This window comes from Pseudopodoces humilis, chromosome 1, assembly GCF_049639895.1.
Source record: "Pseudopodoces humilis isolate 2021_Gansu_Grassland_sample_001 chromosome 1, ASM4963989v1, whole genome shotgun sequence".
In the NCBI taxonomy this organism is placed as follows: Eukaryota; Metazoa; Chordata; class Aves; order Passeriformes; family Paridae; genus Pseudopodoces; species Pseudopodoces humilis.
In genome coordinates, this window is record NC_142200.1 from 143,527,039 (window position 1) to 143,545,402 (window position 18,364).

Genomic DNA, 18,364 nt, shown 5'->3' on the forward strand with positions numbered 1-18,364 from the left:
CTTCCCATGGCAAGTGCCAGGCTGAACTGGCTTCAGCCAAACAGTGCTGGCCTTGGAGAAAGCTGTTCAAATTTCCACCCTTAGCAGCAATCTTTAGCCACCCAAATTCTAGAAATGCCTCACAGGGCAGAGGGAGAACAGGTTGCCAAGAGCTTCCCCAAGCTGTGACGTTTGGAAAACAGATCCACTCAAATGCAGATAGAAATCTCCCTAAGTTGGTATTTCTTGCTTTTGTCAGCTGCCAGGAGCAGAGATGGGTGAAGCAAGAATCCACACCATTTGGAATTACACCTGCTTTACTACTAGGATAATTCTTGTCTAAAACAAGCCGCATCAGCTAACCCACTCTTTCCATTTCATCCCCTTCTTTTCTACTTCTAGGGAGAACAGAAGCTATTCCAGCTTTCATAAAGCTGTTGAAGGCTGGAAACAACTTCCAGAAACACTTAGGTGCAGCTCCTTCAACCATCACTCAGCAAGGACCCAAACAAACTGGGAAGCTTCTCTGCTGCATCCCAGATTGACTTTCCTTCTGGCTTTCTACTTCCCTGCCATCTGCACTTGGCAAAGTCACGAGTTTGTTCAGTCACTGACCGTGAAACTCATCACATTCTTGGGTGGCAGCTGCAAGGGGGGTGTACACATCAGGCGGCCGATCCAAAGGCACAAGTGTCCCTTGGGAAGACACTCCTACCCAACACATTTCTGGTATCCTGCTTTTTCCTGCCCTGCTTGACGCCTGCCCGCTCTACCAGGATGCAGAGAGAGGCCACGGGTCTGCTCCAGCTTTCTTCTGCTGGCACAGGGAAGCGTAGGAATCAGCAGGAGGAAACAAGGTGTCCAGGCACAGCTGACAATTTAACACACAGCATTGCTGCTGCTTGACCCACATCAGTGAGCAATAAAGGCCACAGCCAGATTTTTATATGAGATCTGCTAAGGTGAAGACTTTGAAGGAGCCTCCCTCCGCTTTCAGAGTGAAACATTGAGGTTGGGGGTAGGAGGGATTCACATTTCTGCTCAAGTCTCAGAGAAAATGTTCTCCAAGATCTACCAACTTTTTGCTAAAATTGCAGCCTTCCTTCAAAGCATGGAAGCAGCCATGGCCCCAACATTCACAAAGCTTTAAAAGGGCAGTGAGGCACTTTCAAGCTGGGTTCTGCAGTGCTCTTTCTAATTTTCTGCTCTTAGAAATGTCTCTCTAGTCAAAACAATAAACTGGTGTTTCAAAGGCAGCTGGCTTATTTCCAAGTTGCAGCCACCCTCTGTTATTTTAGACTGACCACACTCACATATGCCATTGTAAAAATTCACCCCAGATCACAGCTTCAGTATAATTTCATGGATTAATCAATTTGCAATTACAACTTTACACTTTCACATCCCCTCCCCCAGCCACTGCTCAGCACAGAGCACAACCTGACCTACTTCCCTCTCCTCATCCACAGCTCCTGCCTGTGCCATGGAGCATCATGGAGAGGGAGCCTTTAGTCAAGACTGGGGTGACAAAACATCCCACCCTGTCTAGGTATGCTGTTCTACTGTTCAATTATCCACACTGTTAAATCTAAGGGGTGAGTTCTCCAGTTTCACTGGCCAGCCCAGTGATGTAATCCCAACTTTGATGTTTTAGGGGACTGAAAAGCTTTAGCAACTTGCAGGGGCCCTCCTTCATGCTTGCTCACCATGCCGTTTTCTTTACCAGTTCTGCCTAGCATACCAAGAACATACCAAGCCAGACAGCACCTGCTTGCTTCCTGCTAATTAGAGTAACACCAGCACTGAATAGATTTCCAAGATTTTACTCCCAAATGGCAAGCAAAAGCTTGCAAGGCTATGCAGCCATGAAAGCCCTTCCACACAGAGCCCAGCTGTCTTTGATGGGTAACAGGATGATTTCGTACCAGCAGCCAAAACACCATGTGTGAAGGCAGCTCTGGGCTAAGCCTGGGGGCAACCAGCCAGTCTCCAAATCCACCAGCCAGCCTTCCCAGCCCCTGCCCCACACAGGTAACATCCCACTTGCACAGTTACAGCCAGGGGACGTGGAGCAAAGGGAGGGGGAACTCCATCATTCATCACCTCCAGCATTCCTCACGTATTAGATTTCCACAAAAACCAGTGGCTTTGCTTTCCTTTCTCTTTCCGTTACATGCCCAAAAAGGAAGTTTATGGTGGAATTATAAAGTAATTAGTTTGGATAACAAAGCACATCACTGTTACTAGTTAGTAAAGTGTAATTCAGGAAACTGCATGTTGGTAAAAAGAACAGAGACTGAATTAAAGATGAAATGAAGTACAAACAGCTCAACTTTCCAGCAGAGGAATCCATGCCAGGAAAGGATCAAGATTAGTTAAGCTAGTTCTTTTAGAATGGTTTCCTCTTCACAGATGCCAGCAGATGAAAATGCAGCAAAAAATTAATCATTTTTGTTGTAAGTTATAGGTTAATGAAAGCTATTTCTTTGAAAAGGAAGAGCAAACCTTGCAATATTATCTTCCAAATAATGAAATTTGTATATTTTTTCACTATTTTAACAATTAAACATTTCAATCATTCTTGCTGGATAAAGGTCAAAACTCTCAAATCCAAAGCAGTAGTTTTTAAGGAGCAGTTACCACTACCTCTGGCATTAACAGCTGCCATGCCCAGGTCTCTGCTGGCATTAACAGCACTTTGACACAGCTCGGATCCCACCAGTCAGCCGTGTATCACACTATCAGGGAGCACATCACTGGCAGTATCTGAGTTCTTATTTCAAAAATTCCTTGTTTGGAGCTAGAGAACTGTTTGAGATATGCAGCAACTTCAGAGCACAAAAGGTGAAGTTTTATTCTAAAAGGCCATTATGAAACCAGGAACAGTTTCCAGAGCAATTTCCACTAAAACACAAAGTGTCAATTGTAGATGGAGAATTAAATAAAACTCTCATTTTTTTGTTAAATACCCACTGTGATAACTGGCAATCCTGACTAAGAAGAGGATTAATCTCTCCTCTGGATATTGCCAATCTAAAGGAGTTGGCCAGCCTTTCCTCTTGGACACCAGAAAGATGCCACTTCCAAAGGGACTCCCACCACATAGTCAAGATGAAACCTATCTCCTTCTCCTTCATTTAAATTTCCTATGGACTTACAAATCAAAATTCAAACATTTGCAGAGCTGGGAAAAGGACACCACCTCACTGCAGGTGAATCATTAATGACTGAGGGTTTGCTTGAGATGCTTCAGCTGGGACATCTAAAACTGCTGTATGGTCCCGCTGTCAAGGGGGACCCTTTCTCACCCACGCTGGTGATGGCAAAAACATCAGATTCAAGGTGGAACTGCACCTGGTTTGAGGCCACTGAACTTAACTATTTCCCAGAGAATTAAGAGGCCTTTGGAGCAAGGCAGAAATGATGCTGTTCTCTCCCAATGCCGGCCCGTGTATGCACGGCAGCGATCGATGAGAAGCCGAGTGAGTAAAGTGGTCTCAGTAATTACAGAGGTGTGCTGGTGAAGCTGCTTGCTGGGCAAGGCAGTCAGCAGAGGTGAACACCCATGAAGGGGAATGGCATTACTGGCCAGGGCTCGTGCACAAACTCCCCAGGAAGAGATTAAGACACTCACATAGGTTTTTATGACTGACTCGACCAGTCCTTCAGCAGCCCTGTCCATCAGAGGAACAGCAGGCAAAATATTTAAAGCAACAGTAAAATCTTAGTCTAACTGCAATCAAATTTTCACCCTGAGTCTTTTTTGGCAACTCACAATCTACTGCTAGAAGAGGGCATTTTGTGATTGCACTAATACTTCTGGAAATTAATTTTAATTGCAAACTTGTGCGTCTTGGAGCATAAATAAATTCACAGCAAAAAGTCCTAAGCAGTCTTAAAAATTGCTCCAAAAATTGCACGGTGTATGTCAAACTCAGCTGCTCCTTGGAATCCATTGCAAAATACTGCAATTGCAGAAACCCTTGTGTGTCCAAAGGCAGAGACAATGTTTTGTTTTGCCAGCCACAGGCACAGGAGACCACACCTGTAACCCTTGCATGGGAGGCTTCATGACATCAGCCCAAAGGTTACATTCAGGCCTCTGTAACTTATTTTTTTTTTTTCCTTTTTTTTTCTAAAATGGAAGATTCAGCTTGGCAATCTTTAAACACACAAAGCTTCCAGCAATTTATCAGGAAGACAATAATCTAATTTTTTCAATCTGTAATCCATCATAATACCTTTAGGTCTTCCATACAAAAGACAGGGTTAGGTTTAAAGGCTCATAAATACAGTGGAATTTGGTGCAGCACTGGGAGTGCATGAGCACCTGTTTTGGGATACAGTGAATACTGTTCATGTGCTGTGTTTACCCTGAGAAGCCTCATAAACTCACACCTCCCAGCACTTCACCTGATTTCACACTACTGACAAGGGCCCTTGGTTTGGGCATACAAGTAGGAAAGCATCCTTCACGTATCAGAAAAACCTGTCCTTGCAGTCCTGGATGATCTCTGACCACAGGTTCCAATTGAATCAAGTAGTTATGAGGACTTCGTTGTCCAAGATAGCCTCTGGACTACATTGCCAAAAAATTACAGACTGGGAATATATCAAAGGACTGATTATTTCCAAAAATAACCCGAACAATTGCCACGTTGCTACGTTAGCCTGAACGTTCTCAGCCTCCTCTATTAGGATTTAGTTGCCTAAAATTGCAGCTTCCAGAAATAGTATCAACTTGCTGAACTTCTCCTTGGACAATGAAGCCAAGCACAATTTAAGTAAATGAATGTGCAAAGTCTTGTGATGAGTTAACCTCTAAAATGCCTTCACTTTTAACAACAAAGAGCAGAGGCACTTCAGCAGCACAACAGTATTTGCCATGGATCCTTAAATATCCCAGGGCGCTAGTGAATCTAGGCTAAATAGAAGATCAGAGCTAAAGCAGGATGAAGGCAAACAAGCTGCTATTTATTATCTACCAGGGAACTAACATTAAGTCAACACACAGCACCAACTGCTTGCTTGGCTTTTTGGGTTTGGCTTTTGACTATGTGATGGGTCCTTCTCTGCATGTTTCTCACCAACACGCTTGTGCACACCTGATAAATAAAAAGGGGCCTCGAAGCTGCTCGTAACCCGGCTTTTATCTTGTTCTTCCACCTCATCACTATTGTAATGGCTGGCAAAGCGGGGGCAGCTGGCAGACTTGTGAGACTTCAGCAGGCGAAGGGTGGTTGGCTGGGAGGGCAGCGCGTGTTGTCCTCTCCGTCTGCACTCCTCGGCAAACGCTTCTTCATCTGCCTCCCCTGCAAAAAGCAAAAAACGCAAGAAAAGTAAGCTTAACCCAGAATGCATAAATTTAGCCTGAAAAAAAAGCCTCAGAAATGGGCTGGATGTTAGGGGTCACAATACTAATGTCTTGGCTGTGGTTGGTCACAGACAATCCTGTGTATATGCAGGTTGAGGAGTGTCTGGAGCAGAAAGCTCCATCAGTGGCCAGTCACTACACTGACACCACCCAAAAAAGTCCACCAGATATCATGAGTTGGGGGCCATTGTTCCCTTTTTTCCAAAAGGCAGGATGAGGGAGCTGAGCACATGGCCCTGGGCAGGATTTCTGTCCTGTGCAGAGCATGTCATCACATCCCACCTCACCTGGACTGTCCCGCTCAAGGAAAACGTAAAGGGAAAGGAGAGATAAGCCCAAGCCGGCTACAGGGGTGGTGGGACAAGAATTAAGCCAACATGGGTTCAGAGGGGCTGGATGTTGGCCATCACAGCTGGAAGGATGGTAGAAATGTGTGATGGAACACATGAAGACAAGAAATCATGTTGAAGCTGTGAGAGGTAAACACATGCCAGAGGCAAGGCAAGCACACACAGCACAGGCCAATGAACACAATGGAAATAAAACCCAGTGTTTGCAAAAACCGGTATGAAAGATGAGGTACTCCCATCATACTCATGCTGTTTTGCAGAGAACACTTCCCTTTGCTGCAGAAACTGTAATAGTACCACTGCTGCAAAGCAGAGAAATCACTACCATAACACACACAAAACTCAGCAAAATCACACATTGAAAAACAAACAGATCCCAAAAAGTCAAGAAAAAAATGTTCAACAAGGAAAATAAGGGGGGTAGGGGGGAAAGACTGGGAACAAAGGTGTGTACCACATTTGTCTCTTAAAGGCTTCTTAAAGTTTCATTAGTTCAATTACTTAAGTACATCTAATAGAGCTGATGAAATATGGCATCATTTTATTTTCATCAAAAGTGGTGTGTCATATTCTGGAAGTTTTTCCTGGGATGTGCCCAGCATCAGCTGCTCAGGGAGGGGTGTGTGCTCTCAGCTCTGGCGTGTGCTCTTAGTTCATGGCTGGAAAATGCTTTGAAGATGAAAAAGGCACCACGTACGCAACACGGGACAGAGCAGGAATACCCACTTTGTGTGTGCGCCACACCGCCGCTTCCAAACGCAACGGGCTGCATTGTCTTTACCTTGTACATGAGGAGATGCTTCTGAGGGCATGAGGAAAAGGAGGCAAGGTATGTTTAAAAAGTCATTTCACGGTGCAGTGAGGCAGCAGAGGCCCTGCAGCACAGGAGGACTCCAGGATGTGCCTCGTGTTGTCTGCCCGAGCATCCGACAGGCTGTGCTTGGGTGTTAGCAGAGGATGCTCCTTCCCGAGTGGTTAAATTCCCATCCCCACCTCAACACTCCTGCTTTTGTAACCTGGAGTCCCCCACCCTTCCAAAGGCACAAGCAAATGCCACAAAAACACAAGAGACAAGGATTTTTGCATTTAGTCTCTGCATCATGCCAGTGTAAAACCCTGGGTATATGGCTCTCCTGCAGTAGGACAGGGCTTCCAAGACAGCACCAGGACTTCAGCTACAAGAGGCAGAGGGCAAGGAAAAGCTCAGGGAATGACAGATGAAGAACTGTCATCATTACCCTTAAGAGGCTACAGGATTTTATACACAATACAAACAGCACTGAAGCAGGTTTCAGGCTGATGATACCAGGTCTGTGAAGGTAAGCCTATAAAATGCCAAGGCACATGGAACCTATTTACAACAGCTGCACATATGAAAACTAGTCAAGAGAGTTCACTTCCTAACAAATTACAGTACACCAGAAATAGGAGATCCCTCCTCTCCCATGGAAACACAAAGTGCATGGATTTCTTTTTCATGTGCAAAGTCTTGCTTAATGTATTTTTAAAATTTACATTTGCAAATAGACACAGGAATGGGAAATATGCTGAGGCCAGTCTTGAGGCCACTCAGGGTGTGTTTGTGCATCACAGAGACACCCCAAGCAGGCACACTCGTGTAACTTCTCAGTACTGGGCTCAGGGAACCAGCACACCTTTGGAATCCCAGAACACTTCAGCTGGAAGGAACCTTTAAAGCTGAGCTTTGGTCCAACCCTTCTGTAATAAGCAGGGACATCTTCCACTAGATCAGGATGTCTCAGGGCCCCATCCAACCTGACCTTGAATGTTTCCAGGGATGAGACACCTACCAACTCCCTGGACAACCTGTGCCAGAGTTTCACCACCCTCATTGTAAATATTTCATCTTTGTATCTAAGTCAACCCTCCTTCAGTTTAAAACCACTACACCTTGTCTGTCACTACAGGCGCTACTAAAAGGTCTGTCTCCATCTTTCTTATTAGCTCTCTTCAATTACGTGGAAGGATTAGATCCATCTTGATCATGTAAGAATCCTTCAGTCTTCCATATCCCCAAAGCAAAGGCAAATTTTAGTTCAACAAGTAGACCCCAAAATTTTCCCAAACTTTTCCCCCTTTATGAGTTGTGGGAAAGCAGGATGGCACCAGAAATTAGTTAAATGATCTACTATCATGTCAGCTGTGATTTAAACACTGAATCAACCCCAGTGCTATGCATGGCATGAGCTGTCAGATCTTCCTCTGATCCTCCACCTTTAGCACACCTGGCACAGCAAAACTAGTGTGATTTGTGTCAATTATTCTCTCCTGTTCTACATATTTGAAACATTTGAGCCAGACGATCCCACTCCAAATACAAAACTTGAATAGAATTTACTCTGGGACAAGTTAGCCACAAAGGACATCACCACCAAAAAGTGCTTAAATTCTGCTAGAGCTCTGTCAGCAGTGAAGTTTGCCCTAGAAATGGCTTTCAGGAAGACAGCTGGTATTGGGAGTGGGGGCTGGGTGTGGAATACCTGAGTTTTCTGAATATCCACCCAAGGAGCACCTTCCAGGAGTGCTCAGGCTTTAAACAGCCCTCAGTTCCCCCAACACCTCCTTCTTGCCGTCCCCTGGGCCCCACGCCAGCACACCCATGCGAGAGCCTGGGCAGCCACGCCATGACCCCAAGCAGGGACTGACCCCAGCTAAAAATAATTCCTTTTGCCAGCTTATTTTTAACCCAGCTCGGGGCCTGCAGCCAGCTCATCGTGCAGCCACCCCAGCTGGGGCAGGGAAGGGGGAAATTATTGAGGGCAGCTGGAATCGGCATCCAGGTTATGGTGTTATGCAAAAGAAGTTATTCTACTAATGCAAATAATAATTAAAAACCTAGCAGTTCTTTCACTTGCAAAACCAGTTTGGAGAAGTTATATTTCTAAAGGTTAGTTCTGAAAATTACAGATTTGGTATTACCCGTAACATTTAAAAACAATAATTAAGATTTGGTTTTCTGGTGCACCAGGTTCTCCAAAATCATCAGCAGCTCCCAGGGAAGAAAAAACCAAACATGAGCTGTAGCATCCTGAAAAGCTGTGTCAGTGCTAAAAGCTGCCTTCTGCTCCAAGCAAGAAGGGCTGGAAAACAATTTATAGCAAAGGGTGCTGCCTGGCAGTGCGAAACAGGGCTCCTTGGAGCTGGAGTAAACCAGTAGAGGGCAATATTGGCTGTGGCGAGGTGTCCTGGCGGAACAGCCGCTGCCAGCCCGGACTTGGGCGGCCACACAGCGATTCTGCACGGCTGTCCAAACTTGGACTAGGTGGGGGCTAAGGGGAGCCACCAGCTACACCAAAGGGTCTGTGCGTCATCCTGGAAAATGACGATAACACACTGGATTAAAAACAGCGGCAGAGACATGCCAGGTGAGCTGGGACAGGTAAGTCTTGGAGCACTTCACACCAAAAGCAGTGCTGCACGGGCTACCATTATTATTTAGATTATTGTTATTAAATTATATATATATAATATTATATATTATTAAATTAAATTATTATTAAATATTTTATTATTTAGTGTTACGTTTAAGTAATTTCCATGTATGTCCAGGAACTGAACTGAAATCCTAGCAGGAATTGGCAGTAATTAATGGTAAGACAGCAATGACAACTATGCAGAACAAACCAGGGTAAACATCCTGAGGAGATGGAGCTGTTCATTTGCATTTACCAGCTCACTTCCCGCACGGCAGCCCTACTGCTGCCTGCTGTGTTCTTACACACCTCACCAAAGAAATACACCTAGAATCGGGGCTTTCCCCTGTACTACAAAGTAAAAAGCAGGTGCACCAGTTTGCTCAGTCCAAAGGAACACATCCCTGAGGCCACAAACACCAGAGAGCCCCTGGTCCCGTGAGCAGCATCAGGAGATGCACCTGGTGAGGCACATCAGGCTGTATCTAATGACACAACAGCTCCGAGCTAAGCTCCTGCCACCCAGTCATTCAAAGATGGCTTGCAGGAAACTTCCTCCATTCAAATCTTCCTTGAAGGATGGCCTGCAAAGTGTCTTTCTAGTACTCCAAGACTCTAAGGGCCAGTGTAAATTCAGAGCAAGGCATCATATTGCTGCTTCAGCTGGAAATCTGAGGTTCACCTAGCTGTTCCTGATGCACACTGACATCACAGACAGTGCAGAAAGCAGAGTGGGATGGGGAGAACTTTTCTTGAATTTCTCAACCCCTCCTATTACAAGGGTTTGGAATTTACCTTGTGCTTACAGAGGACACTGGAGTTTCTGATGACTCAACTATACCCGCTGCTGCTGCAGACAGCTGAACTGAAGGAGCAATCAAAAGTGAAAGAAAAAAATCCCCATTTAAACACATTTATCTGAAGTCAATTACACTATGGTCGTTGTAACCTGTTGATAAGATTTTTCTACCAATAAACTTTTCCATTGTTACAGCAGCTCCCATATTAATATTTACCTTGACAGAAGCTACCAGGGTTCTTCCTGGACTGAAGTCCAACAGTTGCTGGGAAACTTTATGTTTTACAGGAACCAGTTCAATCTGAGAGCTCATCTAACAGATCTGTCTACAGGCCTGAATTACCCTGGGCTGAAAAAATCCTGGAGTTTAACTGGATCTTTTGTTTCTTCTCATGAAGGCTTCATATCTAATGTATGACAGCACAGAGAAGACAGCAGGAGACCAAATGACTCTACTAAAAAACACAAATGGTCTAATTTGGGGGGCCACACCTTGAAAGTTGTTTTCAGAAAGTTGCCAAATCATCACTTTCTTTTAATTCCTGTTGGAAATGACGGATGCTCATTATAAAACACCCAGCCCAGGGTATTTTCCAAAACCACGTGTGCACACACACCCCTCACCTCTTCTGAAACTGTAGACAACATGCTCAGCCAAGAAAATACTCCCTCACCATGACTAGAGGCTATGTTGAGCAAGCTCTTCTGATTAATTGTTCTTAAACTTGTTTCTAAATGCCAGGATACACTAACACTGTGACACTTAGCAGGAGTTATAAAATCCTCTTTCAGCCTGTGCTCACTTGGGTTTATCAGACTTGACAGAAACCAAAATTTGCATCAAGCCCTCTTTGGAAAACGTCTCTGAGTTTGACAGTGACAGCCCTTAAAATTCTTTCTCTTGCTGTTTGATGTGATGCTTACAAGAAAAAGCAGCCATTTTAAAATCCTTACATAGTTTTGAAAGCTGAAAGAGCCTGAAATCACTCCAAAACTATCTGGGGAATGCCGGAGCAGCTGCCCCATCTGCACCATCGCTTTTGTAAACTGTAAAGGGAGTTTATTTTAACAGTGAGGTTAATCAGCCAAAGCACAGGACAAACAATGAGGTTTTGAGTCAGCTCCCATAGATCAGTGACTTTCACCAATTATTGGCAATCATTTTCCTTCCAGAGCAAATGCACTCAGGGTTACAGAGAACACAAGGTGGTTCAAGGTGTCTGTCTGAGACTCTTGTCCTGCAAAATTCAAGGAAATATTTATCCAAAGTGGTCCCTAGAGTGCTCAGCTGGGTAGAAAATGAAGGTGCCAGCAGCTCCCAATCCATGCCCTGCACTGCTCCTGGTGTCCCATCCCCTCCTCTCCCTATCTCACACCCTGCACTGGCTCTAACAGCTCAGCTCTCTCAGCACCGATGGCACTGCACTCGAATAATGGGTCATGTCTCCCTGCTTCAACCCAAAAACACATAATAAGTTTATAATTAGGGGATCTGGGCTGGCCTTTCCCAGGCCAGGACCAGCTATCTCGCCTGCCATGAAAGCCAGGCATTTCCTGCAAGGGGGGAAGAAAAATCCAGAAGTGGCAGAAGACGGCAGGGGAGGTGGCAAAGTCCTGGGAAGTGATGGAAAAAACAAGGGTGTGGGATTTGTGAAAAGGGGCAGACTGATGGAGTGCTATTTCTGTCGCAGGAGAGGCCTGGCTGCAGCAGTCCAGTGTCCAGGAAAGGGCAGGGCTCAATGCTTTCTGCTCAGTGCACAGAGCAACCCTCTGCCCTTCTGGCTTTAAAAGTTGGCAATGGACTTGCTCCTTTTATTTTTGCCCTCGTTTTCATCTGCTCCAGTGCCAGCTCACACTGTTCCTGCCCAGCTGTACCCCTGCGGCACAGACCAGAGCAGGGAAGGCCCCACGCTGGGTTTGCTCACCGTCCCTGCCCTCCAGTAGCTCCCTTAGAAAGTTCAAACTTCTGATTTTCCTTTTTTTCTTTTTAGGTGGATTTTACCTTCCACCCCCATCCACACCCAAGAACCCCATTATATCCTGCATTCAGCTCAGCATGTACCAACAAGAATCCTGCATTCCCAGCACATCACAAGCTACTCAAGGCAACATTTTACCACAAAGATTCCCCAATCTGCAACAAACTGGTAAAATAAAGTGATTTTTCAGCACACACAAGGTGGCTGCTTTGAAAGGAAATGTGATCACGCTGTTCTCCATGGTGGCTATCAGGGATCAATGGCTACAGCCACTCCTGTTGGACCAGATTGAGCTCTGGAGCCTGGCTTAAAGAGAAGGAGCTGCTGGGAGAGTCTGGAGTTACCTCCTCCCTGCAAAAACTTCATCAGAACCTTTTAAAGCCCAATGAATTGGTTCTACATTGTTTCTGAAGCAAGACAGAAGGCACAGGCTCAACACATCCAGGTTTCTGCAGCTGTTTTCCTTCTGTTAAAGCACACCAGGGCATCCATTTGGATAAAGCCAGTTGCTCTCATCTTAAAGATCTGGGATGTTGGAAATACAAATGGCAGGAGGTAACATGAATCCTCATGTTTCAAGCAAGCAGAGAGATGACCCAATTTGCATGCTGCAGCTCAAAGGGAATTTTATTAATTTTAAAATACTTTATCAAGCAGGGGCCTTTTATTCATTTCTGCATGAATTTTGAAAGGAAGCAAAGAATTAGGGATGAGCTTCACAGCTTGACGTATATAAATACAAATTAGCAAGAATTCAAGCTCGGAGCTTGACCTAATGGACCTGATTTTTAAAAAAATCAAAATCACTTAAAAGATAGTATTTTCTACACTTTTTAGGGTCATGTCAGAGGTCTACCCGTTTCCTGCAAGTCTCATTGAACAGCACTACAATGAAGTGACCAGACCCCTTTCACAACCTGTACCAGGGGCTCCTACTCCTGGGGCTTCTCTCTCCAACACACCTCACACAACAAGTAGCTGAGATGGAGCTCGGAACACTGCACTGTCCCTGCCTCTTACATGGCTCCTCTTCCTCCAGGAATTGTATCACTGACATCAAATTATTTGATTTGGTTTGATGCTTACAAGAGCAGATAGTGACAGGACAAATGGGTATGGCTTTAAACCATTGAAAGGGAGCAGGTTTAGATTAGATATTTAGAAATCTTTACTGTGGGGGTGGTGAGGCCCTAGCACTGGCTGCCCAGAGAAGCTGTGGGCTTCTCTGAAAGTGATGTCCTGTCCCTGAAGTGTTCAAGGTTAGACAGGGCTCTGAGCAACCTGAGATAGTGGAAGGTGTTCCTTCCCATGGCAGGGGGTCAGAACTGGCTGATCTTTAGGGTCCCTTCCAACTCAAATTGTCCTGAAACAAAGAGGGGTTTTCCATCTCAGCTATATTTCAACCTCAGACAGAAATCCCTGTGGGTTTAATCTCTACCACAATGAAGCCTCACAGCCCAAGTTTCACTTTGAAATTGTATTTGAAGGGCAAACCAAAATCCTACTGAGAAATAAAAAAAAAAAATTAAAAAAAGGAACCAGTCCTTATAATGAAACTTAATACTCACTACTAGAGGAAAACAAAGAAAAAAAAATTCCACAGTGCAACTACTTGCAGCCCTGCCAGGTCCTCCACAGTGTACCCAGACACAAGGTGCCTCCCCACCAGTGTTTCCTCTGCCCAAGCAGAGCCCCATGGACCTTCACACCTCTCACACTTGTTCTCCAGAACCTCCCAGTTCTGGATGAAACAGCTCCTTCACTGCCTCCAAAGACAAAACTTTGCTTCTTGTCTTCAGCCCTTCTAGGAGTTACCACCACCAGGTCAAGGAAAATTGGTTGCTAATTAAAAAGCTCTTCAAACAGCACAAGCAGAGGGGAAGTGCTCTTCTACTTTTGCAACAGATCGTTATAACTCTTAAATGAGTCAAAGTATCAAGATGTCATCTTCTGTTCCCATTAGTAGCCCCCACTAAAGGATCATCTCCAGAAGTTCTGAGTAAGCCCTAATTTGCAAATTGTACAGCTGTGTTACACATTTTTCCATTGATTATCAGCTTTAAACCAGTCTTCAAAGCCTTAATGCACAGCAAACCCAGATTACCCTAAAAGAAAAGAAGATACATCAAGAAAAAGTCATGCAGTTAAATTTAAAACGAAAAGAATCTCATGTGTGACTTCAGAAAAATGTGATGAATGACTTCCCCAGCTGTTTTGTCAACACTTCCATAGTAATTTGGCAAAAGCACAAAATCACAAAGTTTATACTTTCATCAAATGGCTATTAGTGCTCTTGAAATATCACAGACATAAGACAGTAAGTGCAAGCTCCACATTTCATATTGCACTGTCCACGCTCAGTTTGCAAGGTCTCATCTTTTCAGGTTAATCATTTGAAAAATATTCTCCTCTCTACCCTGAGGCTTAAATATGCCACTATGGCTCTGACACTAAGGGTTCCATGTATTAATTACAAAAAAAAAAGAAGAGATACCTGCCGTCTCCAATTATCCCCCCGCAACATGCAATTTATTCTTCATCCATCTATTCCTGTAATACTAGGACTACAGCAAGCAAATCCCATCTTCCAGTGTGAGCACACATCCCTGATTTACAGAGCTCCAGAGACCATAATCTTTTAAATGACCCTGAAAACATCACATGCTCACAGTAACAGGACATCCCTTCTGACAGTTCAGTAGGTTTCAAAGTGTTTCATGAACCTTCACTACAAAACGCAGCCCCATTTCTGACATCTTCCCAACAACAGGAACACTAAGTTGTTAGCTGCTGTTCAATTTCTGACCCAAAAATGACAAGCCTGAATTTAAAAACACAGTGTTTCAAGTTGACATTTCATGGTAATTTTGACTAAATACTATATTTAATTATGAAACCTGTAAATTTGCCTTAGAAGAGACATGACTCCCAAGCTGCACCACCTTTTGTTGTTTGGCGTCTCAAATCCATCACAAGACTCTCTAAGTTTTCAAACATTCTTCCTTTCCCACCCACAGTCAAGATCTATGCCTTAAAACCCACCACAGTTTAGAAATACAACTAATTTTTCAAATCCTATCAATAACAATGCTTATAAATGCAAATGTATACACACATGTACATGCATGTACTTAAACAGACAAAAATTAATTGTTCCACGTATGCTTCTCAAACTGAACTTCTGACCCAAACAGCCAATAGAGAGCACAGAAACAAAGATTTGCTCAATTGAAAAAACCCCAAACACCAAACCAGGAGCATGACTACCACCCAACACTAACAATACTTACAATTCTCTTTTGTGCCTGGAAGCAGTATCATCAGTTTATACGCTCCTTCTGCAGAGATCCACTGGGAGCAGGCAAGAATTTACCAAGAGAGCTTTGTAAGTTTTGGAAAGAGGAGTTTGAAGGGAGACATTAGTAACTTCTGGGGCACCCAGGAAGGCCGCCAGGGTTGTCCATGCCTGGAGCGAGGGCTGCTCCCATCCTGTGTTGCTGCAGTGGCACCATCCCACCTTCTCCTCTTCTCACACACCTTTGAGATCCACGGGATGAAGCACCAAGGACAGTAACAACCATTTCCAACCACAATAAGCAAAAAAAGGGGTACTTAAGGACTACCATAAAGGCAGTGAAGCTGGAGCACTCCACATTCTAGAAGGGCAGAACACACACTGGAGTGCCCACTGGCTCTTGCTGGAGAGGTGGATGTGACCTGGGGAGAGCTGCACCCACCAAAACTGCACAGCTGAACAACAACTTGACACCTGAAGTTGCCATAACCAGCTTCTGCTCAGAATCACCCAGGATAAAGATGTACCCTCATCTACTGTAATTCCTTAATGGCAGTGAAAGCGTTATGATAGAATGTTTAAGTGACTATTTGTCAGTGGGCTCACTATATCATGGTATAAATATTTGAAAAACTATAAACACAAGTATCAAAACTGCTGTGGTTTGAGCTGTGTAAGTACATTTTTGTATTGGAAGCCCAATACAAAGTGCAGCATCCAGCAGAGCTACTCCACCTCCTCCTTGAAAACCAGCAAACTCAGAATCTTCTCAGAAACATTTGGCAGGAGTTTTATAAAGTATGAAGGTGTCAAATTTCGTTTGCATGAAAGAATTTCTCTTCAGCCTTGTGAACCAGTGTGGCTCCTTTTGCAGGATTGGAAATGTCCTGAGGTCAGCACTGTGACAGAGAAAGGAAACTTGGAACAGATGCACAACAGGTAAGGCTGATGTTCACCTAACACTTGTTATCATGCAAGTCAATGACTGACAGAAATAGTCCCAGACTTTGCACATTTGAAAACATTTCATCATTTTCCAATTAAAATTCTGACCTTGTTTAAACTGCTGGTATTGGATACAGCCTCGTATCTCTACAGAAACAATCTCCTTTTACAGTAATATTTAAAAATATTAAATAAAAGAATCATGAACTGTTTTTCTAAGGAGAAACTTGCTTAGTCAAGACTGAATAGTGGACTGGAAACAGAATTGGAGCCAAAAGGGCAGCAATATTCCCTTCCAAGAGATGGAATCTGCTTGCAATAGCCTTCAAAGCACTGAATTCAATAGAGAAGATAAATCGATAAATAAAACCACGCTGTTGTAACAGCAATAAATAGTTCAGCTAGGACCTGAGTGTCCACTTCTAGCCCAGTTTCAACTGAAAATCTGGAGGACCTGTATTTTAAGGAAAGGTTAGCCAAAATTGTCACAAAAATAGAAAACCCAAGAGGCTTTGACCTCTGTTAACAATCTATCATCTAACCTACATGAAAGCTGCACTGCAAGTTGCCAGCTTGGCTCTGTGCCACTTACAGGCCCAAACTCAACACCAGAGAGTGATAATTTGGGTAATTTTGCCACCACACCCAGAAAACAACAGTGAGCTCAGTCTAGAGGCCAGCGTGAACTAAGGGCAAGCTTTTGGTTTCAGAGGGAGCTGGGAGGCACAAAGCAAAATTCCCCCCCACAAACAGCTCTCATAAAAGAACTTTCCACTACTGGAAACTATTCTGTGCAGGGCAACAAGCACCTCCCCTGCAACAGAGCAGCATGAGCATGCACTTGGCTTTGTGATTTATTCCACAAAAAGGGTTACCAGGGATGTAGTCACCATCTTCTATAAACATTTTGAGGGCAAAAGCACATGTGATCTCAGAGCAAGTGCTAGAGGAGAGGGAAGAGTGGAAACCACGTAGGAGTAATCAATTAATCTTATGTTCTCAATTTGGCTCATCAAGAAGAGCAGGGAAGTTTAAACACCTGTGTCTTCTCAGAAAAATGTTTTATTTCCCTAAGCTGAGCTTCTTGTTTTTAGCAGTGATTACAAGAAGCATCTTCTCAATTAGTCACTGCATTAGAAGCCACTTAAAAGTCACTTTCTGTTCTATGACATTTTCAAGACAGTTATAGCTATTAATAAATAAATTATTAACGGCTACGAAACTGCTATGAGAAAGCTTCAGGACAAATTATTCTACTTTTAACCTTTAACCAATATGACTTTCTTCCAATTCTTTCAGGCTAATCCTTTCAATATAGATCAAAAGTAGGGCAACAGCCATGTTTTGAAAGTATTTTCAAAATTATTCATACAGCCCCCCCCTTGCAATAGATCCTGCAATTTAGATACTATATAGTAGTAGCTGACATTGATATGTAACACCTCTAAAATATGAAAATACATAGTAAAGCACACACCATTTTCTTTTTACTTAACAGTGGTAAAACCAATCATCTAGTTGTCGTTTTTTAGTTGCTTCTCAAAAGAAAACAGCATTTATGAATGTCTATGAACATCTGGCAGTGACTCTGTCAGTGATGTAACAGAGGACTTGAATTGTACAGCAATCAGAACTACATTTTCCACCTCTGAAATAGGTTACACACAGAATGCAACTCAAATCTTTGAAGGTCCTTGGAAAATATGGATAAAATTGATAGAATTGTTTTGCTTTGACAACTTCCAGTTCTGGTACATTTAAAAACAATTAGTTTTGAAGCTGTTTACTGCTAATGAACATTCAAGGTGCACACTGACCACACACTTTGCAAACTACAGAAATATTTCTGTCCGAGCCTCCTTTTAGGCCAGAGAAGGGCAGAGCAGTACAGCACGTACACTTGTTTGCTTTTCCATGCACAAGATTCCTTGTGTCACTATAGCTGGTTCTGTCCTTGCTGGTGACTGGAAAAAGCTTTACAGTTTTTATTACTTGCTCAGAAAGGAGATTGCACAAAGGCTATTTTCAGGGCTGAATACTTAAATCTCAAAATATGGTTCATTTGACCATTGAAAACTAATGTTCTGGAGTTCAGCACTCTTCAACCAGGATACCTGTCCCAGAAAATCTGGAAGAACCTTAAGAGATACCAGGATTTTACCACACAATAGCTTACATTTTAGTTTTGTTACAAACTATGTTTGTTGCT

At 43.7% G+C, this 18,364-nt stretch overlaps 1 protein-coding gene across 2 annotated transcripts in view; it reads right to left on the reverse strand.

Annotated features, from left to right (window-relative positions):
• The window catches only part of DNAJB6 (DnaJ heat shock protein family (Hsp40) member B6), a 58,579-nt gene that overhangs the window by 4,400 nt on the left and 35,815 nt on the right, over positions 1–18,364 (reverse strand). Inside the window, exon 9 of one of the 2 annotated variants that reach the window (XM_014257403.2) lies at positions 5,085–5,291. In XM_014257403.2, the coding sequence (XP_014112878.1) occupies positions 5,085–5,291 (207 nt within the window). Of the gene's footprint in view, positions 1–2,808; positions 5,292–18,364 lie in introns of those variants that run through there. The other variant, XM_088063151.1, reaches the window with a different exon arrangement.